Source organism: Sminthopsis crassicaudata, chromosome 2 (genome assembly GCF_048593235.1).
Source record: "Sminthopsis crassicaudata isolate SCR6 chromosome 2, ASM4859323v1, whole genome shotgun sequence".
Taxonomy (NCBI): domain Eukaryota; kingdom Metazoa; phylum Chordata; class Mammalia; order Dasyuromorphia; family Dasyuridae; genus Sminthopsis; species Sminthopsis crassicaudata.
The window spans coordinates 588,432,039-588,458,896 of record NC_133618.1 but is presented as its reverse complement, the minus strand read 5'-3'; the positions used below and the strand labels follow the sequence as shown (position 1 = coordinate 588,458,896).

The window sequence follows — 26,858 nt, the reverse complement described above, 5'->3', positions numbered from 1 at the left end:
GGACGGCTCCCAGAGAAAAAGAGTGAAAGGAAGTGGTTTCCGGAGGGAGCACTTCAGGGCAGGACCTTCGGGAAGTGGCGATGACCCAGGCTAGCCACTATGCCTGAGGGGACTGCGAGGAGGCGGAGGCTTCGCGGTAAAGGCTGTGGTGATTCAGAGGCGCTAGCTACCTGCCTGTGACCTCTAAGCTAACTCACTTGTCACCCGGGAAGGGCGGAGGAGCGGGCGATGGAGGGATCCCGAGAAGCGGGAGTAACGTATTCCGGGTGAGGCCGCCCCGGAAGTGCCCGAGGGTGGCGATGGCTGAGGAGTGGGCGCAGAGGGGGGAGTGCGGGAGGGGAGCTCTGGGACTAGGCCGGCACACTCGAGCACGTCGAGTTCCTTGGTACGTCGCGGCCATGTAGCCATCCAGTCCAGAAGTTGGGAGCTGCCGGGAGCGGCGTGGGGAGGATGTAGGGGGAGAGAGCGAGAACCTACGAGCTCTTGGGCCGTTGGTAGTGATGGGGAAACGGAGTCACCAGGCAGCGTTCCCTGAGGAACTTCACACGTTCCATCACGCAGCGTTTCATTTGTTTAACTCCCCGGACACTCGCGAGCTCTGGAAAGCAATGGACGCAACTTCGGCTCCACAACTTCCCCCCCCACCCCGTCCCCAGTCTAACTCTCTCGGTAGTCACCACCCCGTTCGGCCTCTCCCCCCGACCCCACCGCGGGAGCGGGAGCCGGACTCGCCGGGATGCTGCGCGTAAATTAGCGTGCGGGCATTTCTGGGAGAGCGTGACTGGGCTGGAGAACTTGGCGCCCGCCCGGGCCAGTCCTCATTCTGGGGCTTGCAGAGAGGTAACTTGTCCACTGATCCCTATGGGCAAAGCCCCAGTACGCTCTCGGCTACTTCTCTGTTGCAAGTCACTGTTTATTAAGTGCTTACTGCTAGCTTTGGTTATTGCCAGTGACTGAAACTGTTTGGGGATCCCCCAGGAAACCAAAAAGATCTCACCGAGCTTTCCAAATAGTCTCCCAGGAAATTTAGGCGAGGTGTGGTTATTCTGATTTAAAACTACAATTATTACCGGAACTATTATTCTTCTTGGCCATTAACTGAGATTTTATCTCTCTCCAATCTTCGATATACCGAGTCATGTTCATTGAATTTAATTACTTTGGTATATTCTTTCTTAATCACTTTTTTGTACTGTTATCCTGTATCAGTGTATAATTGTCCCCAGAACTTCGTCTGACATTTTCACAGATTCTTAGAATGTTAAAATAGAGAAGAACCAAAAAGTTGTAGTTAACTACAGGAAATTTGTAAATTATAGCCCTAGAGAATTGCCTGGGACACTCTAAGGTCTTAATCCACTGTCTGTTCGAGGTGAGATTTGAACTGCAGAATCTTCCTGATTTGTGGCTGTACTGCCTTTCATTCCCATTCTCTTTGTTATGATGATGAAGATACTAATAGAAATCTCCCTTCAAATACTAAGTAGATTTCTGGTATCTTTGCATCTGCTTTCTTCTTTCCTCTGGAGTATTGGCTTGGAAACCTAAGCATACAATAAATAATAGGCTTTCTAGTTTTTCCTTCTGCAACCAATTCTAAGAAACAGTAGATATTTTTACAGTTATTCAGCCAGTACTCATTACCAAGATTCCTCCCTGAATTGTTTGGGAGAATTCATTTCTGTACCTAGTTGAGCAGATCTGGGCCTTAATTTTCCCATCTGTAAAATTGTGTCACTGGGTTATCCCCAAGACCCCTTTTAACTCCAAAATTATCTGATTCCATGTTACTAGCAGTGTTCTTTTATGAAGTTTTTATATCGGTGACTAATGTATTAAATGAATGTACTTAAATGATATTAAGTAACTATAAGAAAGCATGTTAAAAATATGGTTTTTCCCAGATTGAGATATCATGGCATTAGAGAAAAATTCTTAATTCACGGGCTTCAAGTTTTGAATTGGTTATTTAGCCTATTATTTTTCTTCTAAACATTTATATTTTGTTTTATTTAGGTTGATTTAAAAACAATGAAATTCTCTTGTTCCTGTCAAGACAAAGAACTCTGAACACCAATTAAAATGGCTTACTCGGATTTAATATCCCACAGTTTGAAGGCATGAGTATTAACGAAGATTCACGGACTTATGACACATGGAAATGTACATACAAAAAAGGAACTTTACAAGGTTTTTAAAATAGAAAATAACTGTCATCATTATGGGTGTATACTGCTCTGTTATTAGATTTGAAAATCTACATGAGTTAAAAAGACTGTGCCACTGGGGCCCCATTATAGCTCTTGGTGTTATAGCAATATGTTCCACAATGGCCATGATTGACTCCGTTTTGTGGTATTGGCCTTTACATACAACAGGAGGAAGTGTGAATTTCATCATGTTGATAAATTGGACTGTCATGATTCTTTACAATTACTTCAATGCTATGTTTGTGGGCCCTGGCTATGTGCCTCTGAAATGGAAACCGGTAAGAAAAAAAAAAAAGGCAATCTTTGAAAAACGAAATCTGCTATCAACCTTGTTTTAAATTTTTTTTTTTTTAAAACAAAAATTAAGTACAGTGTTCTATTTGTCAAGTGGCAAAGACTAAAAGCTCTAATCACTTACTGATGATAGTCCATTTATTTCCTCGAAATTATTTACCTACATTATTTAAATGTTGTATTTAAACTATCCCATTTAAATAGTATAAATTCTTTTAAAATATGATTTTAAATTAGCTTTGGTTTTCTTTAAGATAATATACACTATTATATGTCAAGTCACCAAATGTTTAATAAGTTGTTCCATTCAGGATGTTATAAATAAGAAGTTTTAAGATTCTTTGGTGAAGGGCATTGAATTTAACTGTGTTTTATAATAATAATATCTTCCTGATTGGTTATTAAATAGTAAAATAAACAATCACTTGGAAAAGAAGCTGTGGAAACAGATGAGGAAGTTGGAAAAACAAAGAAATAAGGAAAAAGTCAAGAAATTATTTCAGAAGAGAAATTAGAAAACATAAAATTGTATCTTAAATATTGATGCTCAGGAAAATTTCTGTCTAATTAAAAGTAATGATTATTTTGGTCATTGAAATAAATTTAGAAATAACTACTATGATTTGAAATAATGAAAACTAATGGTCCATTTGCCCCAATAAAAATTTGACTGAAAACATGACATAGCTCATGTGTTACTTTCCTGATCTCACTTGTTATCTTTCCCCTTAAATTTATTTGTATTTGTTCTGGACTTGTTATTACTTTGGTGTAGTCACTCAAAATGGAGGAACTTTTTTTTAAAATGGGAAACAGCACCTCACAGTACCTGGTAAATGGTATACTCTTATTGAATTATTATCTGATTGAATCAGATTGTAAATTTTAAGAATTGGACTTGTTTTCTCAACTATAAAAGAAGGGAATTAAATTAGGTAGCCTCTGAGATCTCTTCTAGCTCTAGATCATTTCATCTTATAAAAGTGTTCAACTCTAGGTTCTAAGCACCAATATGTGATTTTTCTTTTCCTTATTTTCCCAACCAAGGAGAAAGCTCAGGACAGCATGTATCTCCAGTTTTGTAAGGTGTGCCAGGCATATAAAGCACCTCGTTCCCATCACTGCCGAAAGTGTAACAGGTACCAGTTCATTATTTTTCACTATGGATTGATTCCTTTAATTCTTGGTCGCATGTTTGCTTTCCTTATCACACACAAGTCAGTTTCATGAGAATATTTTGCAAATCCTAGTGTTTAACAAAGCAGTAGCACTGCCACTGAGAGAACAGTTGTGTCAGTTACCAACTGCCTCTTGCTAGTGGTATGACCTTTATCAAATCATTTCTCTCTGATCCTTACCTTTCACTACCCATCTGCCAAAATTAAAAGGAAAGTATCTTGAAATAAGATGTAATTTACATATGAGCTAACATTTCTAGAAATAATGTCAAAAGTGCTTTTGTATTCATAATAAGATGTATTTATTAGGGCTTTTATTATACCAGTCTCCTTTGTATAGCCTTTGCAGCATATTTCCTGTCCATAGATTTGTCTTAAATGTTAAAATTTTTATTTATTATAGAATCTTGGTCATATTACATTTACAACTTAAAATGAAATAAGGACTCAAAACAAAAAAGAAAAGGCACTGTGAATAAGTTTTGAAATAGTCACCTAGAATATTTTTAAAAGGACACCTGAACTTACTGTTAAGAAACCTGATAAGAAAGTGGCAATACTGAGAAACTGCAGGAGGCAGCTACTGTTTCCTTCACATTTGATTTGGCTTTTGAAAAGTTTATTCTAACAATAATAGAGCTAAAGGAAAGGAAGGACATTAGTCCTTTAGTCATTGTACCATATCATACACAGGGATAGGTTATTTAGCCTGTGAGATCCCAGCATCTAACAATTAAGCATAAAGAAATCCCAGGTGGAGGCTTAGGGTTTTTTTTTTTTAGTGTTTTCATGGTATTCCACTTCAATCATTACTTTTCAGAAATAGACTAAAATTTAAAACTATGCTCATTTCTGTGTGCTGCATGTCTCAATGGATTTCCTGACTACTTAAAACAAATTCATGTATAAGAAGTATCATCATGTCTTCAGGAGCTATTACAAAGCATGCCATTTCTTGTGCTATTTTGATTTTCAAAGCATTCATCATTTGTTTCTATGTGAATACTTGAAGGAAATTTTTTCCTGTTCTACAATGTCTAACTTCCATGACTTGAAGACATATTCCCTAACCGGTAGATTTCTTTTGAAGATAAATTTCATTGAATACATAATAAGGGTTTTATGTACCTTTTGTTTTTCATTAGATGTGTTATGAAGATGGATCATCATTGCCCTTGGATCAACAATTGTTGTGGTTACCAAAATCATGCATCATTTACATTGTTTCTCCTCTTAGCACCCTTGGGTTGTATTCATGCTGCTTTCATCTTTGTTATGACCATGTATACACAGCTTTATAATAGGGTAAGAGATTGTTTATCAGTCATTCAATTGTCAGAGTATGTATTAATGGTCCTAAGAAATCATTTCTTAGGAAGTATATTTATAGATAGATAGATAGATAGAACTCTTCCCCCATCATTAAAAGAATAAAAAAAAAAAAAAAATTCAGGACTTTCCTTTATAAAAATTTTCTGGCCTTTTTTCAAAACTACTAAAGTTGATAAAAATTATTTAACTCTAGGAACTGAAATATAGGTGTTTTAATATATTATGTTTGTTGTTGAGTTGAAGTGAATGAAAGGAAAGTGATATGGATGAGTTTGGGTGGGATAAACCATGAAGCAGAGAATAACAAGTCCTGGAGATCACTGCTACTAAAAAAATCCTTTAAACACAGGAGCAAGGATTTTATCAACTTGATTCATATCAAAAGGGAAGTGAAAGAGGGAAAGTCAAATTGGCCTAGTGTTTTATGTACTTTTTAATATATACGTTTGACTTAATCTTACCCCAAAGTTGTTAAATTAAGGAAAAGAGACTTGCCTGGCAGTTGCTGAAAATGTTCAGTTAGGAACAATTATGAATTGGTTTTCTGCAGACAGTTGTTCATTGGAGCCATTTACCCAATCAGATTCATAAAAACAGGATTTAACTTAATTTAGTAAAAGTTCTGAATTGACATTTTAAGGGGCAATTTATGGTTTGGAGTATTATATATTGAGTTTCATCATTGGCCACTACCAGATAATTCCAGTTTTTCCATTGTAGATTTCCTTTGGTTGGAATACAGTAAAGATTGATATGAGTGCAGTTAAGAGAGATCCCCTTCCTATTATACCCTTTGGATTATCTGCATTTGCTGCCTCATTATTTGCGTTGGGATTGGCTGTAGGAACAACTATAGCAGTTGGTATGTTGTTTTTTATCCAGGTAAGTTTGACAGTTACCATTAGCTAAAAGATTCAAGGTTGTTGGGGTTGAAGAAAATAAAGCTAAACCTCCATTTATAAAATGAAGTGGAGAACTATTTTCATTTGTTTTGACCTTCACCCAGGCCACAAATTAATTTTGTTTGAAATTGAATTATCCAGATAATTGATTCAGTCCTTCATTTTATTTTGTATTTGTAAATACAGATAGCTACAGTATAGAAAAGACTAAACATTTTCAGAATTAAAATGTTTAGTCAAGAATTAACACTGGTTCAGAAAAGTGATTAAGCATAATGTTAAAATGAGTTTTTAATTGTACTCTTATTCTTAACCTAGAATTAATGTCTTTGAATGTGAGTATCCCTGTAAATAGAGGTGAACCATATCTGTAGTAAATTGACATCCTTTATTTGAAGGACCTACATTAGTACAGAATGCTATTTGTCATATGTAAGAAACATAGAGTATTGAAATAAAATGAAGTAAATAAGGAAAAACTTTTTCTTAACTATGCAAAAATTGACTTAAAGTGGTTTATTATCTGTGTTTATATGAAAATATCTTAAATTAAAAGTAGGCTAAAGAAAAGGTGACAAAAGAATTTAACAGCAAAGTATGTATATATTAACAAATAGAATATAGTAGCTATTTCTTTTTTATCATAAAAATTTTTTGCAAAGTATTACTGAAAGGAATTAAGTATTTTGCTAGTCTTCTTTGAACACAGTTGATTTCTCAATCGATGTGATTTTTGTGTCTAAAAGTTTCATGTAAATGGGGCCCAGTCATTTTAAATAATAATTTTTCAACTGTCATTTAATTTTCAGATGAAAGTAATTCTTAGAAATAAAACTTCTATTGAATCATGGATTGAAGAGAAGGTAAATTTTAATGCAGAATCTTTTTAATTTTACAGCAACAGTTTGAATATGTTAAATAAAAATGCCAGGAAAATTACTTGCTTTATTTTAGTGGTTTGCAAATTCGATTTAAAATAGAAATAGAATACATTTTGATTAATCACTCTCTTAAATGTACCCAACATCCCAAATTATATTTCTAAAAGATTGTTATAGGACCTTCAGTCAATCAGCAAACATTTAGTAAACACCCAGGATGTGCCAGGCTTACCTGTTGACCATCAACCATCTTCCTTCAGCTTGGAGTGAAACTCCACTCCTACTATTGTCAAATTCCTCTTGGAACTTCTATTTCATCTCCAATTAAGAATTAATTCCTGAAGTCAAATAAACCTTTTAGAGCTTATAAGTTTAATGAATGAAAAAAAATTATAAACACACATATTGTAAATAGGTCTGTGTTGCGTGGGACACATTGCACTATCACAATACATTATCATCCCCACGAAAAGTTGGACTTTCCTCTGTGAATTGATTATAATGTTCAGCTTTCTTATTAGGTGGCATAGAGCTCTCTTTTCTAAGATCTCTTCCATTTGGATGCCTATAGGGCTTTCTAATTTAAAAGTAACTATTATGTGGTGGCCACAGTTATTCTGTGTCAGAAAATCTTGTATCTTTTGTGATTTTTTAAAAAAAAAATTTAATTCTAAGATCATAAATTTAAAGTTGAAAAGGACCTCAAAGGTCATTGAGTTCGACTTCCCCTTATTTTACATACTGGAGCACAAAGAGATTCAGCACTGCTTGTCTAAGTGCATGAAGTTATAGAGTAGAGTTTTGAACCCAGAACCTCTGAGTCCAAGTTTAGTAGGCTTTATTATGGTCCCTCCCAGTTCACATCACTATGTGAGGTGGGCTGTCTAAATTCTGTCAGATTGTAGGCTGAAGACTAGAATCTATATCTCCTAAGTCCTACTTAGGCCTGGTTCTGCCTCCAATACAGAAAGAAACATTTAAATTAGTTATTTATAAAGGGCAGGAACTTTGGAGAAATATACTTAAGGCTCAATATGACTGATTTAATCCTACAACAAGGTGTTAACTCAGTGGAATGGGTAAGATGGTTATCTAGTTACATGTACTTAGTATAGTTCTACATGTTGACACCTATGATGGTGTACTTATAATAGAGTATATAAGAGCTAAGAGATCTAGGAGGGGGAATATTCTTCAAGGTAGAGACTGTCCTTATGGCTTTCCTGCCTTCTACACTTTGAGAGATTCTATCTTTGATCAGCCTTCTGGTGGTTCTCCTGCCTCTTGCACTTTGAGAAAGAAAAAAATTCCATCTTGGACAAGCCTCTCGTGACTCTCCTGCCTCCTACATTTCCCCCACTGAAACCAAGATCCATTCCGGAGGGCCTCCAGGCGAGCCTTAGTCTCAGTGGAGAAATGAAGGACAGGCCAGCCTATCAAGATGGTGGGAGATGAAATGTATCACTCCCAGTCCTTGTTAGCTCTTATATACTCTGTTGTAAGTACATCATCATAGGTGTCAATCTTGTAGAACTATATTAAGTACTAAATACATGTAAACTAGAAAATAATTATCTTAATTCCACTGAGTTACTGTTAATCACCATGCCAAACTAGATAACCATTGTCTTATCAGTTCAACTTAGTTAACACCTTCTTTCAAGTATACTTCTCCAGAGTTCTGCCTTTACAGTTATTTATTTAAAGCATACTTATTTTCCTTAATTCTGAATCACTAGTTTCAGATGTAGACAGGAATTTTTGACCAGTTTTGCAACATGTAGCAGAAGTATTCCTTTTCCAGACCACTAGATGTCAGTGGTATTTAAGAAATGGACAATAGCCTTTTATTTTCCCTATGCTAAATAAAGCTACTTAGGATTTAAGGGTAGAAGGAACTTTGTATGTAACCTAATTCATCTCCCTTCCCTATTCTAATACAAAGATCATTGCTGACAGCCCCTTCTTTACCAGTGGAGGGGAGTCTATCCAACAATTGCCCCATGATACTAAAACTGTGAAGCATTCTCTTCATTTCCTTGCACCCAGATACTAATGCATTATGGTAGTGGCAGCTTCCAGCTGCTTATATAATCCAGAGCCACTTTCATTTTCTGCTTTAGTTTTTTCCTACATTATGAAAATGAAAAGAATTATCCATTAGAGACATTTAGATTGGAAAATTGCTCTAAGACAAAAATTCTGATAAAGTCTAAATCTTATTCCTTAAATAGAAAAGTAGCTTAGAAAAAACTACATCTTAACATGGAGGTTCTAGTTTTAGCTCTACTACTGACTTACAATATGAATTTAACCTTTTTGAGTCTCTAGTTCCTCAAATGTAGAATCAGGAGTTTGGATTAGATGAACTTTAAGGTTCCTTCCTGATTTAAAGTTGTATTAGTGTATCCCAAGACACCTAGTTAATTTACAAATCAAAGTAACATTCTATGAAAGAAATTTATAAATGTTGTTTTTCTGAATTAGTGGTATGTTTTACTGTTTGCTGAACTTTACAGGCCAAAGATAGAATTCAATATTACCAGACAGCTGAAAGCTTTGTTTTTCCCTATGATATGGGAAGTAGATGGCAGAACTTTAAACAAGTGTTTACATGGTCTGGAATTCCTGAAGGAGATGGTTTAGAATGGCCAATAAGAGAAGGATGTCATCCATACAGCCTGACAGTAAGTATTTTAGTCAAAACTAACTTTCCTTTCCATATGTCCTGCGAAGGTCCGGTCTAGCTCCTCTGAAGAGCTCAGAATAAGTCTTTGTGAGGATAAGCAAAAGTCCTTGCCCCACGTTAGGCGCTGATCGCTCTCTGGGAGGAGATCTGCTGTCTCCACTCAATCTCTAAGCCAGATTCTTCTTCCTGTAGAGAGCCAATCGCTCTCTGGCCTAGAGTAGAGACTTCTTCCTCCAGAGAGCAGCCCCAACTCTGGCCCAGACAAGACTCTCAGTCTCTGGAGTGCCGCCCTCTTTTATTCTCCCAGAAAATGGGCGGGGATAACTCAAGGGCTTCTGGAAAGAAATACTTCAACCAATAAACTTGCTCCTCCTAAACATGTAAGCTCCTCCCCAGGAGTTCACAGGAGTAAAACTCCCCTTAAAGGCCGGAACTAGAGAATTGTTAAGTACCAACTTAACACTTAGTAAGAACCTAATATCTCATTATCACTTAGTAAGAACCTAACAATGTCCTGTTTAAACTGATGTATGACAAAACCTTTTTGGTATTAAAATTTATAGAATTTCTCAAGAGTTCTAAATTCATCTTTGTATAAGTTCTGTCTTCATCATATAGCCCCTTTCCTCAAAAAATTTTTGATGATTCCGAAGTATTCATAAGATAAGTCTAAATTTAAACTGATGTTAATATTTTCCATTTCACTTTTTATGCCTTTTAATTGTTAGGAAATTTTTCCTTTGATCAATCTGACTTTCTGTAATTTCAGTCCATTGTTCCTGGATCTAGCTTCTTGGGCCAAGCAAAGCAAAACTCTTTCCCTCCAAATTCTAGAAAACATCTATTATTTCTCATGTCTTTTTTATTCAGTCTAAAAAGTTTTGGTTTACTTAACCAATCTTCATTTTTCATATTTTAGTACCCTCAGTGCTTTTTTTCTGTCTTCCAGTTTGTCTTTCCTGAACTGTAGTACCCCAAATGGAGCCCATCATTCTAGCTTTGACCTGACCAGGACAAAGAGAACAGAGCTATAAAACATTCTATATGGGCTGTAACCATGCTTACCCTTTTGACCAATAACTATTAGATCTGTATCATAAAAGAGGTTTTTTTTTTTTTTGTTTTGTTTTGTTTTTTTTTTAAAGGGAGAAGGAGCTATATATACAAAAATATTTGTAGTGGTTCTTTTCTCAGGGCAAAGAATTGGAAATTGATGGGATGTCTACCAACTGGACGATGGCTGAATAAATTGTGATATCTGATTATAATAGAATACTATTGTGTTGTAAGAAATGATGAACAGGTGCTGTATGAAAAATCTGAAAAGTAACAGCAATATTGTAAGATGATCAACTATGAGTAACCTGGCACTTCTCAACAGTTCAGTTAATCCAAAACAATTCTGAAGGACTGAACTGATGGTGTCTGAATACAGATTGAAACATAGTTTAACTTTATTTTTCTTGGAGACTTTTTTGGAGGAGGCACAGGATGATATCTGTATTCTTTCACATGACTTTTATGAAAAGGAAAAGCAAAAAAAATAGATCTTCACATACCATTTTTCTTTGATTTTTGGTGAGGCAATTGAGGTCAAGTGACTTGTTCAGAGTCATACAGCTACTTAAACTATTATGTGAATGAGGTTGGATTTGTACTCAAATCTTTTTGACTTCAGAGTTGATGCTATATTCACTGTGCCATCTAGCTGCCCCTTCATGTGACTTTTTTGTCTATCTGTGAGATGAAATAAAGTCTAACAAAACCCCTGAAAATGTAGCCTTTTCAAGCATATTGGCCTGTTCTCACAGAACAATAACATTCTCTCCCTGATAACCATATTCCCAAGCAAAGAAGCTGCTGCATCTACAGATGGCAGTAACTTTGTATGATATATATAGCAGATTGGGGATATTCTTGTATTTAAGTCTGAGAATGATACAGTTGATTAATTCATTTTTGTTATTTACTTTGCAATTCTGTTCCAATTAAATGTTTTGCTTTTGAAGGAGAAAAAAAAAGATAAAATCAAACTTTTTTCTTGATACTGCATCTCTATATGAAACCAAATATTATATTAACATTTTTGCCTATTGTGGCACACTATTGACTCATTGAGAGTCACTAAAACTATTGTCTCTATACTCTACATAGCTCATACTGATAAAAAAAATTTTTAATCTGAGTATAAATTAGAATAGTGGATAGAATGATGGGATTGGCGTCAAGAAGACTAGGTACAAAACCTGTCCTGTATACTTACTAGCTATGTGATATTGCTCAGATTACATAACCTTTCGGTACCTCAGTTTCCTCCTCTCTTAAATAAGATGACAAGGATTTAATGGCCCACAGAGATCTCTTCCAACTCCAGATCTTTGATCCTATGAATTTAATAATCCTTATTTAAAATTTAATTATTTAGTTCAACCTATTGTTCTCAGTATTTTGAATCCTACTTCTTTTTCATCTAACATATTAGCTATTTCTCCCAGCTTTGTGTTATCTGCTAATTTGAAAAGAAAGCCATCTGTTCTTTTCATCCAAATCATTGTTAAAAATGTTCAACAACACAGGGTAAAGGACAGATTCTTAGGACATAACAGATAACTTTCTCCAACTTAACATCAACTCATTAATGATTCACTAATGACTCTCTTTGGTCATTCACTCATTCCCAAATCCAAATAATTGTATTATCATCTAGCTTGTATCTCTCTGTTTGCAGGGATAATATTAATAAACTTGTTTTTGGTTTACTATTTCAAATAAATGTCAAATGTGAAAGTGGCTTTAATTAGTCTTAGCATTATCTGGCTCCTGCCTGAAAATATTAAAGTACAAAAAAACAGGCACTGGAAGAAATTATCATATTTCCCCTTTTTTTATTTTCCAAACAGATTGAACAACTAAAACAGAAAGCAGACAAGAGAGTCAGAAGTGTAAGTATTCTTTCTTTTTTTCAATGATATATTGATTTTTTAAAATTATATATTTGATGATTTTTGTTTTTATATCATAGACATTTCTGATCTTTGATGGCAGGTCCGCTATAAAGTAATAGATGATTACAGTGGCGCTTGCTGCCCTTTCAATAAAGGTATCAAAACTTTCTTCACAACTCCATGTACTGAAGAACCTCGGATTAGCCTAAAGAAAGGGGAACTGATTTTAGTTACCAGAGGTTTAAGGTAAGTAATTTGTACTACTGATTTCCTTTTCTAATGACAGAATTGTTGTGAATCTTAAAAGTAATTTAATCTTTTTAAATATTTCAGACATTGGATGTACGGAGACAAAATTCTTGAACATTTGACCACAGAAGGTATAGAAATGGTATAATTTTAAATTCTAGATATTAAAATAATAAAGAAGGCAAAATGTAGGAACTGTTGTTGCTGTTTAATAATGCTTTCTTGGATTATCAGTCTTTATGTAGTTACCATTAACTTATTAACTTAATTCAGTTATTTAACTTTAGTTAATGGTAACTAAACGAAGTTTTGGATACAGTATTTTTGAAAAGAAAACCCATTTCATTTAAGTCAGACATACTCCATTTAAAAAAAAATTGATATTAAAAGTACATATTTATTTTTTCCAAAGTACATATTTATTTTTTCCATACTTTAATAAGAAAATTAAGGAATGATTTGCTTTACAAAGAGATTCCCAAAAGTGAACTCTTTAAATGGATTTGAAATTTGGTTCAAGTTATAATATATATAGATATGAAAGTATATTTAATATATACATATATTTCTTAATACTCCATATTTGCTGCATATTTGTATGAAATGCCATATTCTGCACCTTAGTATAATCTAATTGTTTCTTAAGATAATATATTTACATAGTGCTTTAAGGTTTACATAGCATTTCATACTTGACCCTTAAGAAACCTTTTGAGGATTGGAAAAACTAGGAAACAAACAATATTATGTTTTACAGTTGTGCAGTCTGATGCCCATAATTGCAGAGCATAGCTGAAACTCAAAGCACACAGACACACATTTTCTAATGCTTTCTTCATTGTATCATATTTGTTCTCCTGAATCAACAAAAACAACCTTTTTTTTTTTTTTTTTCACTTTTCAGATGATTAACTTAAGAAGTTAAGTAGTTAAGAAGTAGTTAAGGACCAGAATGTTTATAGACCATAGTAGTTAAAAGATCATTCAATTTAGAATTGTGGCTCGGATTTGAGTGCATCCCTGCAATTTACTTTGGGTAAATATCTTCTTTGGACCTCAGTTTCTGAAATCTAAAATAAGGGATTTAGAATAAATTATCTTTAAAGACACTGTAAACTCTCATCTACCTATAATTCTTAAATTGTATTCAGAAATAATAGCTGGTGGAGAAAAAAAATGAAGTTCAATCCAGATGATGAAAAGGGGAAGGAACTTTGGGGAAATAAATAAACTTCTCTTGCTCATTTAAGATTGAATTCAAAGTAATGACACCAAATTGTTTGGTGCTTTCCTTTAGTCTTACAGAAATTTCTTTTCTTTTTAGATGGATCCAGAATACGAGGATGGTTCCCTAGGAAATGTGTGGAAAAGTGTCATTATGATGCTGAAAGTGATCCATTATCTGAGGGAGAAAAGAAAAATAGATAGCTATTGCTTCAGGAAATGACTTGACTTATCCTTTATGACCACACCATTACTTGAAAATTGTGTGTATATATACATATATACTACAGAATTATGCAATGGGCCTACTCTGGATAAAGTGTTCTTTTCCTCAAAGGTGCCCTAGTGCCATGATTTAAATATTTTTATTACCATTTTGTAACTGAGAAGCCATTCTATATATGCCTTTGAATTCCAACCTGCTCTCATCACTCCTCCTCTAAAAGGAGGAACACTTCACCCAAGTAAGCATTATTGCATTTTCTATAGAATTTAATTTTTTAAATTGTGTTGCACACTACGGACCTCACCTACAAATGTAGTTCTTCCCTCCCAGGAAAAATCTGCATGTGACATATATTGCTTTTGCTCCTTCCTCAGTTGCTGTTTCTTATGAAGTAGTACTTTAGAAATTGTAGAATATATTTTGTCAGGTTAATTACAAAACTCAATTTTGTTAACTGTGTCTTTTAATAATGCAGATTTTGTCAATCACAAATAAAGACCAATGAGTGTTCTCTATATCCCATGGAGCTCACAGTGAGTTGTATTTTCTCTCCCCATTCCCCTCCTTTTTAGCCATGGTAATAAGATCAGGAGTAGAATGCACTTGTTTTAATTCTTAGTTAGACTATATAACTCAATGAAAAACTGGCTATCGAAAAAAGATCTTCAGGAATAAATATCACTTTGTTGTATAAAGAAGAGCTAAGGATCATTCCTGAGCTTAGCAGACTTCTAATCGAATCCATTAAAAAACATTTCAAGGAAGGTTTTCAAAATTCACCCTTGCAAAACCTTATGTTCCAAATTTTCCACAATTTTTCTCCCATCCTTCTTTAATACTTATTAAAGAATGCAATCATGCTACAAAAGAAAAAGTAAATAAAAAAGAAAACCAAAAGCAAGCATACAACAACAACCAAAAATGAAAATACCATGTTTGTGGTCCATATTCAGTGCCCTCAGTCATCTTTCTGGGTGTAGGTGACTCTCCATCCCAAGTCTATTGGAATTGGCCTGAATCACCTCATTGTTGAAAATAACCATGTCCATCAGAATTGATCATCACATAATTTTATTATTGCTATGTACAGTGTTTTCCTGGTTTACTTGGCATCAGTTCACACAAGTCTTTCCAGGTCATCCTGCTGATTGTTTCTTATAGAATAGTAATATTCTGTAACATTCATAAGCCATAGCTTACTCAGCCATTCTCAAACTGATGGGCATCTTTTTTGTTTCTAGTAAGGAAGTATTTCAACTGGATTTTTAATGTTTTAGGGTCTTATTGCTCAGATTGGTGAAGACATCTTGTTTCTGGTGATAGCAGTTAAGGCCTCTGCAACTTTAATGACCAAATAAATCATGGCTTGCTTAGTAGTCTCTTCACTAATTGACTCTATTTGAGTTGCTCTGATATACAGGAGCATATTTTAAGGTCATTTAAGTGGAAAAATATTTTAAAGAATAAAAGAACTACATTTTACTAAAATATTTTAAAATATTATGCATATCTTTGACTTTTTGTCACAATTATCTTTGAACACATTCCCCTTTCCCTCTCCTCTCCAGTGAGCCAACCCTTATAACAAAAGTAATTCATAGCAATTTCTACACATCTAAGATTGACTGTGTATTCAGGTTTCCATGAGTATTGTGCCCTACAATATATTCAGTTCTTTTTCACATTTGTCATAATTACAAGTCAATTTCACTAATCAAGTATTCTTTTCCTAGTTTTGTGTACTTTATTCTGCATTGATTTATGCCTTCTTACGCCTCTTTGAATACTTCATAATTTATGATATATTTCATTACAATGAATTTAGCCATTTCCCGAGAAATGTTTTTTACTTTCTGACAAGATTTCTGTGATCACAAAATCTTGGACATTTCATGATATCCTACAATCTTCATAGTTTATAGGACTTCTGGGTCAAAGGATATGGATATTTTAATTCTTGAGTATAATTTAATGTTACCTCTATCCGTCAGTCAGCATCTATCAAAAGCTTACTAAATGCATAGAAAGTCACCAAAATGAAGTATTTGAAGATATCAAGAATGACAAGGTCTTTGAAAAGGCAATTGACTTTGGTAGTAGTCTTGCAAAAGGGCATGGTCATGTGTTGGGGAAGCCTATTCAACAATGTAGACTTCTCTTTCCAGAGGTTTGACAAAGTTGAGACAAGATGATCCAGTAGGGAGAAGATTAGCAAAATAAGGATAGAGACATTAGCATGCAGGTACTTATTTTTTTCCATTTTTTTTTTTTTTTGGTTACAATTTTTTATTTACAAGATATATGCATAGGTAATTTTTCAGCATTGACAATTGAAAAACCTTTTGTTCCAACTTTTCCTCTTTCCCCCCACCCCTTCCCCCAGATGGCAGGTTGACTAATACATGTGTATAAGTTAAATACAATATATGTATACATGTCCAAACAGTTATTTTGCTGTACAAAAAGAATCAGACTTTGGAATAGTGTACAATTAACCTGTGAGGGAAATCCAAAATGCAGGCGGACAAAAATAGAGGGATTGGGAATTCTATGTAGTGGTTCATAGTCATCTCCCAGAGTTCTTTCGCTGGGTGTAGCTGGTTCAGTTCATTACTGCTCTTTTGGAACTGATTTGGTTCATCTCATTGTTGAAAATGGCCACATCCATTAGAATTGATCATCATATAGTATTGTTGTTGAAATATACAACGATCTCCTGGTCCTGCTCATTTCACTTAGCATCAGTTCATGTAAGTCTCTCCAGGCCTTTCTGAAATCATCCTGCTGGTCATTTCTTAGAGAACAATAATATTCCACATGCAGGTACTTATTTCAGTTTTGAGGAACAAATGCGAATGGAATGTTTTGCAAATCTGAAATCAAACTTTGACTATTATTATTATTGTAGATGGAAGAGGAGTCATACAAAGGGAGATTAAAAATATGAGGTAGATGAACAAGGGAGAAAACAGAAAAGGAGGAGATAGAATCAAAGGCAAAGAGAAAGGTGATAAAGCTAAGACCACTAATTGATGGGAAGGTTTAGTTGAAAAGAGGGAGGTTCAATACTAAAAATTATGACTTCATCAATATGCTGTCCAAATGCATAAAATATGGGTAACTGATCATAAAGCAAAGAAGTTAATTGGACAACAGTCTTAGTAAAGACTTATTAAAGTGGGGCCAATGCCTAGACTATGGCAATGAAATGTAATTGTTGTTGGGAGCTCTCAAATGTGGAGACCCCTACCAATGTAGCTCACCATCTTCTCTACAAAGAGCCTCCACACAATTGAAAAGTTCATATATAGCCAATATGTGTCAGAGGCAGGATCTTGTGGCTCTACGACCAATTTCATTTATGCAAAACTTTTTTTTTTTTTTTTTTTTTGCTGAGGCAATTAGGGTTAAGTGACTTGCCCAGGTCACAGGTCACACAGCTAGGGAGTGTCTGAGGTTACATTTGAACTCAGGTCATCCTGACTTCAGGGCTGGTGCTCTCTCCACTGCACTACCTAGCTGCCTCTATGTAAAACTTCATATAGTATTACTTTATTTCAAAGTAAAATAATCAGTAACATGGTATTCCCTTGCATCTGGTAAAAATGATACACTAGTGAAGAAATGTAGGAACCTGAAAAGAAACAAGAGCATAGGAACTATAAAGTTCATTAAACAGATGAGGTTTCTAAAAGGCAGTACTACACAGGCTATAAATGACAGAACCAAGATTCAAACCTAAATCATCTGATTCCCAATTCGGGCCTTGCCACCATGTTACCTTGAAAAAACTTAGAATCAAAGGAAAGAAAAAGAAAAGCAATATTGTCAATATGTTACAGGTCACCTGGACAGGAAGAGGTAAGTGAAGGAAACGTGACTTTTGAAATGGTGACAACCAAACCTGTCCATTCCTTCTCTGAACTTCCCCATTCTTGTTGAAGGCTAAGCCATCCTTCTTAAAACACAGATTTGAACCTTGGAATCATCTGTGGCTCTTAAAGCCAATTCTAGTCAGTTGCCAAATCTTGCAACCTTGTTACTCATCTCTTGCCTCTGTCCCCTCCTCTTGAGTTTTATAATTACAACCTTAGTACAGCTGCCAAATTATTGCTTCTGAAAGACCTATGTGAGCACATCATTTACTTCTTTAGAAATCTTCAATGACTCCTTGTTACCTCTAAATAAAGCACAAACTAAGCCTGGCATTTAAAGCTCTCCTGACTCCCACCACTTATAACAACTCCTTTTGCTATTTCTTGATACACATGATATTCCATTATTTTCTTTGTCTTTACACAGGTTGTCCCTTAGTTCTCAACTTCCCTCCTTTAGATTCCTGATTCTCCTATCTCCCCCATGCTCTCCTTGTTAATATTTTTTCTTTGTATGGACTTTTATATTACCTTGTCTTTGTTCAGTACCTGCAGCCATGTAGAAGGCATTTAAATGTTTTTTGATTATTTACATGTTATCTCTTGTGGAAATGAACTACAGAACTTAACATTTTTCAAAGATCCTGGAGCACTCTGCTTAAAAAGTAAATTTTAAGTTCCTATTTTCTTTTCCATGAAGTTTTCAGTTAGTGAAAGATCAAGAAAAAAAAAAGAGGTGGAGAAGGGGATGTTTTGGGAGTTGGGAATTGTTGTGAAATTTCAGAAGGACATGTCTCTCAAGCTATTTTATGTGTTGTGGGGAAAGGAAGCTTTGATTGGCAGTCTCTGTGTTACTTAGGCTTTGTCTTGCTAAAAGGGACACCAGTGTGTGTTGATGAAGCACTACACCTTGAATTGAGTTTAGTCTTAGTAGGAAAGAAACTCAGAAACATTTAGGTCAACAGTTCACATTTTCTGCTGGAAGGGATTAGTGTGATGAGGATGGAAGGTAATATGATATAGTAGCTCCATGTTACGTGTGGCCCAGAACTACATCTTTTAAGATCATAAGGTTTTTCAGGAAAAGGCTGAAATACCTGAATTGGTCTAGTTTCTGTGCTTTCCATTAGGAATCAGAAAACGGGTTCACATTCATTTTTGTGATTCAAGTGATTTCACCTCTCTGTCTCAATTTCCTCTTCTATAAAAAAAAAAAAAAGCTGAACTAGCTGATCCATTTTATGATTGCCAGATCAAAGAGAAGAGCCTCAACCATTAAACATTTGCAATATTTTATTTTGAGGATTAGCATATATAATCTCTGGGGAGTTGGATTGGTAGGATGCATCTCACTTGGCAGTGGATCTTCATTCCTAGTTTGACTGGTTTTTACCTAGGATTTGCTTGAAAGTACTTTTATTTCCTTTGTAGCTTCCAGGTCAGCAACACACTGCAAGGAGATGTAGTCATAGGCTACTACAGTAAAGAGCAACATAGAGGACAACATTTTGAAGTGATTACCCCTATGAGAAGCAATATGTACTGGGCCAAACATTATTGAAGAATACTGATGCCCCCACCACTTCAAACTTCAGCCACAACTGTGGCCTGTGTTTGACCAGAAATCTGATCCAAAAAACTGAATGGATATAAATGTGTACTTCCCTTGATGCCTAGCCAATCAGAAATGAAAATCTACTGGTCTATTTTAAAAATCTCAGATGTCTACAATTGTATTTAAACATTTTAACTTCAATGGTTTTAGTAACCAAGCATCTTAAATTTCCTTAAGGGAAAAGGTACTTTTAGTGTTGTATCAGAGCACCTAATTGTTAGAGCTATTATTCAATTAGAATTACCTGAAGGAACAAGAAGGAGGATATTATAAACCAGAAAGCTTGGAAGTGGGACCTTGAAGGCACACTTATGACACTATTAAATACACCTATAATAGCAGCATAATTTGGGAAAAGATTAAAATCCCAGATGAGGAGTTTTTCCTCTTCACTGAAAAGGAGATCAGATTTTCATTGTTGGATGGGTCAAGTCATCCAAAAAAGCACCTAAAGTTTTTCATCTACCTCACAGAAAGCAGCACAATAAATGAGCAGTTAGACTGCCTAAGTATCCCCTGCCAGAAGTACCTCAAGCTATTCCTTGATAGTTTCATATAGGTTATCAATTTGGCTCCGAAAATGTTTGGCAAGCTCTGTCCTCTTTGCCTTCAATGTCGGTGTCAAGAGTCCATTTTCAATAGAGAATGCTTCTGGATGAATGTAGATGTCTTTGACCTGGGGGGAAGGAGGGAAAATGGAGGAGGGGAAAAAAACCAAATTAGAATTTACAGACATTGATCACAGCTGGGGCCTTTTCTACCAAAGGCCTAAGAGGTCTATCTCTATAATGTCAGTTGTTATAAGGGTTCTAATGAAGATCATTCATGAAGAAACAGGTAGTAGGGAGAGAGTGGGACAGAAAGATTTGAGATCTGGACTAAGAAAATTGGACAGGACTTGTTTAGGTGACTAATTGAGTGAGCAACTATTACACCCAAAGCCCTGACAATGTCCAGGCTTTCCCTACTCCCCATAACAAAGTTAAAATGAAGTCTCAGTGACATACAGTCCAAACTCAACTCCCAGAAAGTTACTGCTAATTTTCACCACATATTAACCCCTATAAGTTATTTAAAGAAAAAAATGTCAGGTAAGGGGATACAGCCAAACACATCATACCTGCAATTTGAACTTCAAGTTCAAAATTTAAGTTTAAGTTCAAAACAAATTGTACTTACTTGTTCAAAGGACTTGAGGCCACCCTCTCTGCCAATTTTCATCATGTCTTCCAAAATGGTCTTTTTTACAAGCTAAGAATGCCAAACAAGAGATTTAAATGAGGAGAGGTTAAGGTGAGGGTGGAAGATGATCCTTTTTAAAAATATATATAGAGATGTGTGTGTGTGTGTGTGTGTGTGTGTGTGTATAAATTCCATTAGAATACACTTTTAAGGGCATGGAACTGTTTTCTTTTTGTCCTCCAAAACTAAGCAAAAAATAATTGTTTAAGTCTTATTACTTATTAGCTAGAAGTTTATTGGTATAACCCTTCCTTAATTCCAATGTCCCAGGATTATAAGGAAAGCTCCTACATTCCAATCTGAGTCACACTAAGTCATGAGAAAAACTCATCTGATTTATTTAAACAATAGGCCCAAGATAAATGAAAACTTACCCCATTTTGGCAGAGGTCCTCATAGGAACCCTGGACCCCAAGTTTTGCTGCAAACTTAGGCAACACATCTGGATCAGGAACAATCACACCCACTAAAGAGGACTAAAAAGAAATAGATAGTCTTAGTGCTTCTAAGTGGCCCAGAAGTTTCTTTCCCACATGTAATGGAATTGGGAGTGGGGATCCATGGATGGGCAACCATTTCTTGGGTATGGCCAAATCCTTTAAATAATGTACATTTTGACCACAATATTTTCTCCTTCACCCATTCAGATGGAGTAAGGATGTCTCTCCCTTTACATAGTATCTTTTCCCCCCAACCTTATAATTGACTTAGGTTCAAGATGTTTTTTGTTATAATTGGTTTTCAGTACCTCTTACTAACTTGGGCTTAATAAGTTTCTGTAAATTTTGGAGGTGGCCATGTTCAATGGAATGTATAGATTTACATTCAGAACACTTGGGCTTAAATACTGATTCTACTATGTGGAACTTCTCTAAGCCTTGTATTCAACTATTAGATGACCTCAAGTCATTTCAACTCCAAATCCATAAATCAATTGTTCTCTCCCCTTTTCCAGATCCTTAATCTATAAGGATAAAACGTATGTACTGGCAGTACTTATATTTAAAAAAAGAAATGCGGGGTGGCCATTCCCAAGTTCCAATCTTAAATCCTCTTAATCAAAAGGAATCATAATGTATAGTCTTCATTCCTGACTTCCCCCCAAAGCTACTTTGTTAGTCAAGTTACCCGTAAGCTATCTCCATGTACAAAAACTTGGGACACTGGACCACTCCTGATATACACATTTTCTATCTTCTCTGGGGCAATGTATTCTCCTTGAGCCAGCTTAAAGATGTTCTTCTTTCTGTCAATGATCTTCAGGGTACCATTCTGCATGTGACAATGAGAGCTGTTAGTATTCTATCTTAGTATCTTAAGTATCCTAGATTAGAACATCTACCTCTCCTAGTTGATCTGTTATTAAATAAAAATAGCATTGTATAGCCAGAAGACTTAATGGTTTTATGAAATGTTTTCCTCACAACAGCCTTTTGAGTACAAAGCTAACACAGTCTCTGAGCTTCTTTATTTGTAAAAACTTGGTAAATAGCCTCCCCACCCAGGGTCACAAAGCTTATAATCTTTAGACCAGTTTCAAACCTTGACTCCAAAGTCTAATGAATCTCAGCTCTTCACTTTATCCATATCCCTGTTTATATTGGCAGTAGAGAGGTGAAGGAGGGAGAGAGGAAGTGGAGGAAGGAATAGTACAGTTCTTAGCATGTAAAGGCAGAGAGATCATATAGTTAGTAAAGTCATAAAGTGCTAGACTTGAAGTCAGAAGATCAAATTGTTGCTCAGATACTTACTAGGTATGTGAGCCTGATGTGTGGGATGGGGACAGTATATCTCCTAGCATACAAGGGCATAGGGGTATCAGGAAAACTCAAAAATTCAAATCCCCACTTGGAGACTTGGAGAGTTAAAGTAATGCCAGCAAAGTCATTTACTTTCCTGGCTTCAATTTCCTCATCTGTAAAATGAGGGGGTAGGAACCAATGACTTCCTAGATCCCTTTTAGCTTTAAATCTCTAGTCTTAGAAATCTTATATTTGTCAAAAAGGTCAATTAAAGAAGAGTTTATGGTTTTTATTGTTTTTTAAACTGGCTATATCATAGTAAAGTATATTAACCTATGTCCAGATACCTTCGAAATAGTGAAGGACTATATGGGTTTATTTTATTTTTTAAAAGATTATCTACATAGGTCTTTCTCTTCAGTTATCACCTTTGTGAAACTTTGGAGAAGTCAATATATGTTGCTATAAAAATGTTTAGCTGTTCAGGGGTTCTAAATTTTGAGATTGGATGGTATATCTGTCACTTTTCTTAAAAGCTTATGTCACAATCTAGGCAATGAGCTAACCATTTGTTTCATCATCATTACAGATACTCAGCATTTAGAAGACTGATAAAGAAGTTCACTCTGAATTTAAATAAGTGTGTGGGGTCCAAAATTTATTAGCATAGTTTTTGATTTAAGTATAAGACAAGAAAAATAAAAAGATTCTAGACTAACAATTAAATTTTGATATATGAAATGGAGGTATTTGGAATAATGTTACCAGACTAATTCATTTAAATGGACTATTTAATAATTGGCATTTTAGCCCTATAGGGACTTTTCCTCATCATAGAGAAGTTAATGCAGCTCTAGAGAAAGTGTCCTTCCTTAAAGTCATATAGCTAATTAGTGGCCAGACATTGCAATATTCAAGAGAACCCAGGTCTAAATGTAGGCCTCGTCTTTTTTCCATTGGATCACATTGCCTCTCTATATCTCATAAAAGAGCTAGAATTATTCTATTATTATAGAATTATGACACCCTATATTAGCACCAAATGAAATAAGCCAACTAGCATTTTATATCTTTGTCTTTTCTTGAATAATAAAAATAAGCTCTTCAAATTCAAGTAGTTGGTGCAGTAGGTAGCTCTACCAGAAATGATGAAAAAATCTTACTGGTAACCAACGGCCGATGTCTCCTGTGTGAAGCCAACCATCTTTGTCAAGAGTTTCAGCTGTTTTCTCGGGATCCTTCAGGTAACCTTTGAACACATTGCTGCCTCTGATGCAGATCTGTAATAAAAATGCAAAAACAGGTTAAAAAAAACATAACCCTGCCAGTCTTCCAGTTGAGCTTGCCCAGTTAAACATGGGCATGATATCATTAAAATAACTTATAAAGCATTTATACACATCCCCTCATTTGATCTGTAACAGCCCCATGGAAAAGGTAAAATAAATTTTCCCACTTTACAGATGAAAGAATTGAAGCTCAGAGTAGTTTACAGAAAATATCCAAGGTCACAAAGCTTAAACCCCAAAGTCTTTCTGCTTCCAAGTCCAGAGCTCTGTTCTACCAGGATGCCAAGTACCTCTCCTTCCCCATCCACTGAGAAGTAATTCATGTCTACTACGTCTTCAAGTTTTACTTCATTACAGGCCAAGGGAGCCCCAACATGACCTAGAACAAGTTAGAAAGGAATATTCATGAAGTTTGGAGATAATGTGCATATGCTAGATCTTTATTATACTTGTAGAATGTATTCTAAGGGAATGAAGTTGGGCAAGCCGCTTTTTTGAACATGTACTTTAATGCTGGGTCTCTGTGACCCCATTACTCCTTCCACCCCCCAAAAATGTAGTCTAGAAATATAAGGTTTTCCTGGCTAGATGCCTGACCTGTTGTCCAGTCCCCAGGTGATGAAAATGTGCATCCAGCTGTACATTCAGTCTGACCATAAGCCTCATATACCTGCAGAAATGAAACAAACTTTCAGATCTGGGCTGATTTGGAATAGTCTGAAAAATCTTACCCCAAAGCTACATCTTTGTACAAAGTTGTACACAAGTACAAAATGAGTTGAAACAATAATTAGCATCAAAAAATCCAATTCCTTTCTCCCACCACCCTTTCCCTTCTCTGGAAATAAAAACTAATAGAGCAGTATATCTTCTTTCTAAGCTTCTGCTGTCCAAGATCCAGCCACCAAAAAAAATTTATTGATTTAAAAGAGTAGGCCCCATGTCAGATTTCCAGAAATATACAACTTACCGGGCAGCCCAGCGCAGCTCGGAGGAAAATCAAGACTGGGGAGGAGATAGGTGCAGCTCCTGTTACCATTAAACGTACCTTCCCACCTAGACCTGCCTGTGCAGGAAGAAAAGAAAAGGCTTTTTATTCATATGGAGTTATTGGTTAAATCTAATATATCAAGCCAGAAAGAACCTTAAAGATTATCATCCAATCCTTTCATTTTGCAAACAAAACAATCTTAAAGTTAGGTGACAGTGTGTGACTTTAGACATTTTAAATGACAGCACCAAGATTTAAATGCCAATCTTTACTGATCTAGTACTCTATTAGACAATGCTGTCACCAAGAATTCAGTTCAAATCTAGTGATTTTTCCTATATAAAAATTCTTTATCCTGATCCATTTCTTCTCTAATTTCATACAATCCATGTCTTTCTCAGATCATACCAGTCTACTTGACTTCTTTTCTTTATTGTTGTATAAACTGAAAATGATACTTTCCCTCACATCTGACCAACATCACCATTATTTCCTTTTTTTAAAAAAATTTTTTCTTGGGTTACTTTTTCTGCTTTTCTCTTGAATTACCTACAGACCAAATTCACTAGCCTGGTATTCAAGTTTCTCTACAGTCTGTCCCAAAACAACTTTTCCAGCTTTATCTCCTACCCTTTTTACAAAGCTTCCTGATGTCACTAAATCCCAAACACAGCTTGCACATCCCCAGTTCTGTAGTTTGCCCCCAGCATTTCCCTTCCTGACATGCCCTTCCTCTTGGTTAGTACATTCAGGTCCCATCTGTTTTCCATGTCATCTCCAGAAACCTTCCTATGAAGTATTTCAGTACTTGAGAAAGCAGGAAATTACCTTGGGCTAAAGTGACTACTTGTTTACATTACTCACTGGGCAATATATTGGCTAAGTTTTGTAAATCTGACATTTGCTGATTGATAATGACCTTTTCATATAATGATGCTTTAGGTCAACAAACTGGCAGAGATGCTCAAGAACAGAGACTAGACCTTGTATCCTCGGTATCCCAGTATTATATCAATTTATACCTAACTGAAATGTAAAATTAAAATATGGTGCCTGGCCCTGAGAAACTTTTGGGGAAGACTTTAGATGAAATGATGAGGTCTTCAATATTAGCAGAGGAATTGATAAAAATTAAGCCCTGAGGCAAACAGGGGAAGGCTGATAGAGATCGGTTTAGCTGCAAGAACCATCCTCTGAAGGGGTCTCAAGCAGTCTCTCTTTGCCAACTTTTGTTAGAAATCCCAGTCTAGACCCTGAGTTAAATTTTCCCTATAAAATCTAGTTATGGACCATCATATGGCTGCTGCTTTCTTTTGTTCAGTCCACCACAACACAGCCTTGTGGTGTCTTTCCCCTTCTCTCCTTGTGGTATCTCTACTATGCTTCCCAAACCCACTTCTCCTTACAGCTAATTAATTCTTTGGGGGTACTAAGCCCCTTTCAGGATTTAGTCTGCCAGTTAAGGACATGCCCCACTCTCATGAAATGTCTCCTTTCTCCTTGTGAATGACAAGTTCCACTAGAGAATTTGTCCTTTCCATCATTAATCATTAAAACCCCTTTCATGTGCTCTCCCATTCTTATTTATTTAACATTCCTGTTTGTCTCTTGTATCCCTTCATTTTGTCCATAACCTATTCCCCTAAATAAATCTACCTTTTGCCAAAGAGAATGGCCATTGTGAATTCTTTTCACAATTCTTTTCACAAAAATTGTGAAAACTTTTAGTGCCTCCCATCATCTGGTGTCTTGAACCATATCATTAAGATTTAAATGGATTAAATTGATTAAAATTGATTAAAAGGTCTCTTATGTCTATGTGCCACTCTTATCAAGCATAGACTCATCTATTTTTTACAAAATAGATTTTTTTTCTATCCCCTAAGATAATTAAAGCTAAAAGAAACTATATAACTAAACCAGGATTATATAACCAACATAAAGTTGGGGCCAGCACGCTAATCCAGTTGCCCT

At 35.5% G+C, this 26,858-nt stretch overlaps 2 protein-coding genes across 16 annotated transcripts in view; one reads left to right on the top strand and one right to left on the bottom strand.

The window, feature by feature from the left end:
* Window positions 1-8: 8 nt before the first annotated feature.
* Window positions 9-14,647, top strand: ZDHHC6 (zDHHC palmitoyltransferase 6). Of its 9 annotated transcripts, none has more exons than XM_074295615.1 (11): window positions 9-136; window positions 2,017-2,488; window positions 3,552-3,643; window positions 4,828-4,987; window positions 5,735-5,896; window positions 6,726-6,779; window positions 9,317-9,484; window positions 12,387-12,428; window positions 12,532-12,677; window positions 12,765-12,811; window positions 14,005-14,647. In XM_074295615.1, the coding sequence occupies exons 2-11, from the start codon at window positions 2,222-2,224 to the stop codon at window positions 14,106-14,108; spliced, it is 1,242 nt and encodes a 413-aa protein (XP_074151716.1). In that variant the 5' UTR covers window positions 9-136; window positions 2,017-2,221; the 3' UTR covers window positions 14,109-14,647. The 9 variants fall into 9 exon arrangements, with proteins under 9 accessions (XP_074151716.1, XP_074151713.1, XP_074151714.1 ...); XM_074295612.1 differs by having other exon boundaries at window positions 12,765-12,822; XM_074295613.1 differs by having other exon boundaries at window positions 56-266.
* Window positions 14,648-19,280: 4,633 nt separating this feature from the next.
* ACSL5 (acyl-CoA synthetase long chain family member 5) overlaps window positions 19,281-26,858 on the bottom strand; it is a 50,351-nt gene continuing 42,773 nt past the window's right edge. For all 7 annotated transcript variants that reach the window (XM_074295604.1, XM_074295603.1, XM_074295606.1 and 4 more), the window contains 9 exons: window positions 24,864-24,959; window positions 24,491-24,563; window positions 24,184-24,272; window positions 23,768-23,884; window positions 21,991-22,134; window positions 21,237-21,338; window positions 20,800-20,871; window positions 20,150-20,296; window positions 19,281-19,455 (listed from right to left, as the gene is read on the bottom strand). In XM_074295604.1, the coding sequence (XP_074151705.1) occupies window positions 20,156-20,296; window positions 20,800-20,871; window positions 21,237-21,338; window positions 21,991-22,134; window positions 23,768-23,884; window positions 24,184-24,272; window positions 24,491-24,563; window positions 24,864-24,959 (834 nt within the window). In that variant the 3' untranslated portion in view covers window positions 19,281-19,455; window positions 20,150-20,155. The remainder of the gene's footprint in view (window positions 19,456-20,149; window positions 20,297-20,799; window positions 20,872-21,236; window positions 21,339-21,990; window positions 22,135-23,767; window positions 23,885-24,183; window positions 24,273-24,490; window positions 24,564-24,863; window positions 24,960-26,858) is intronic.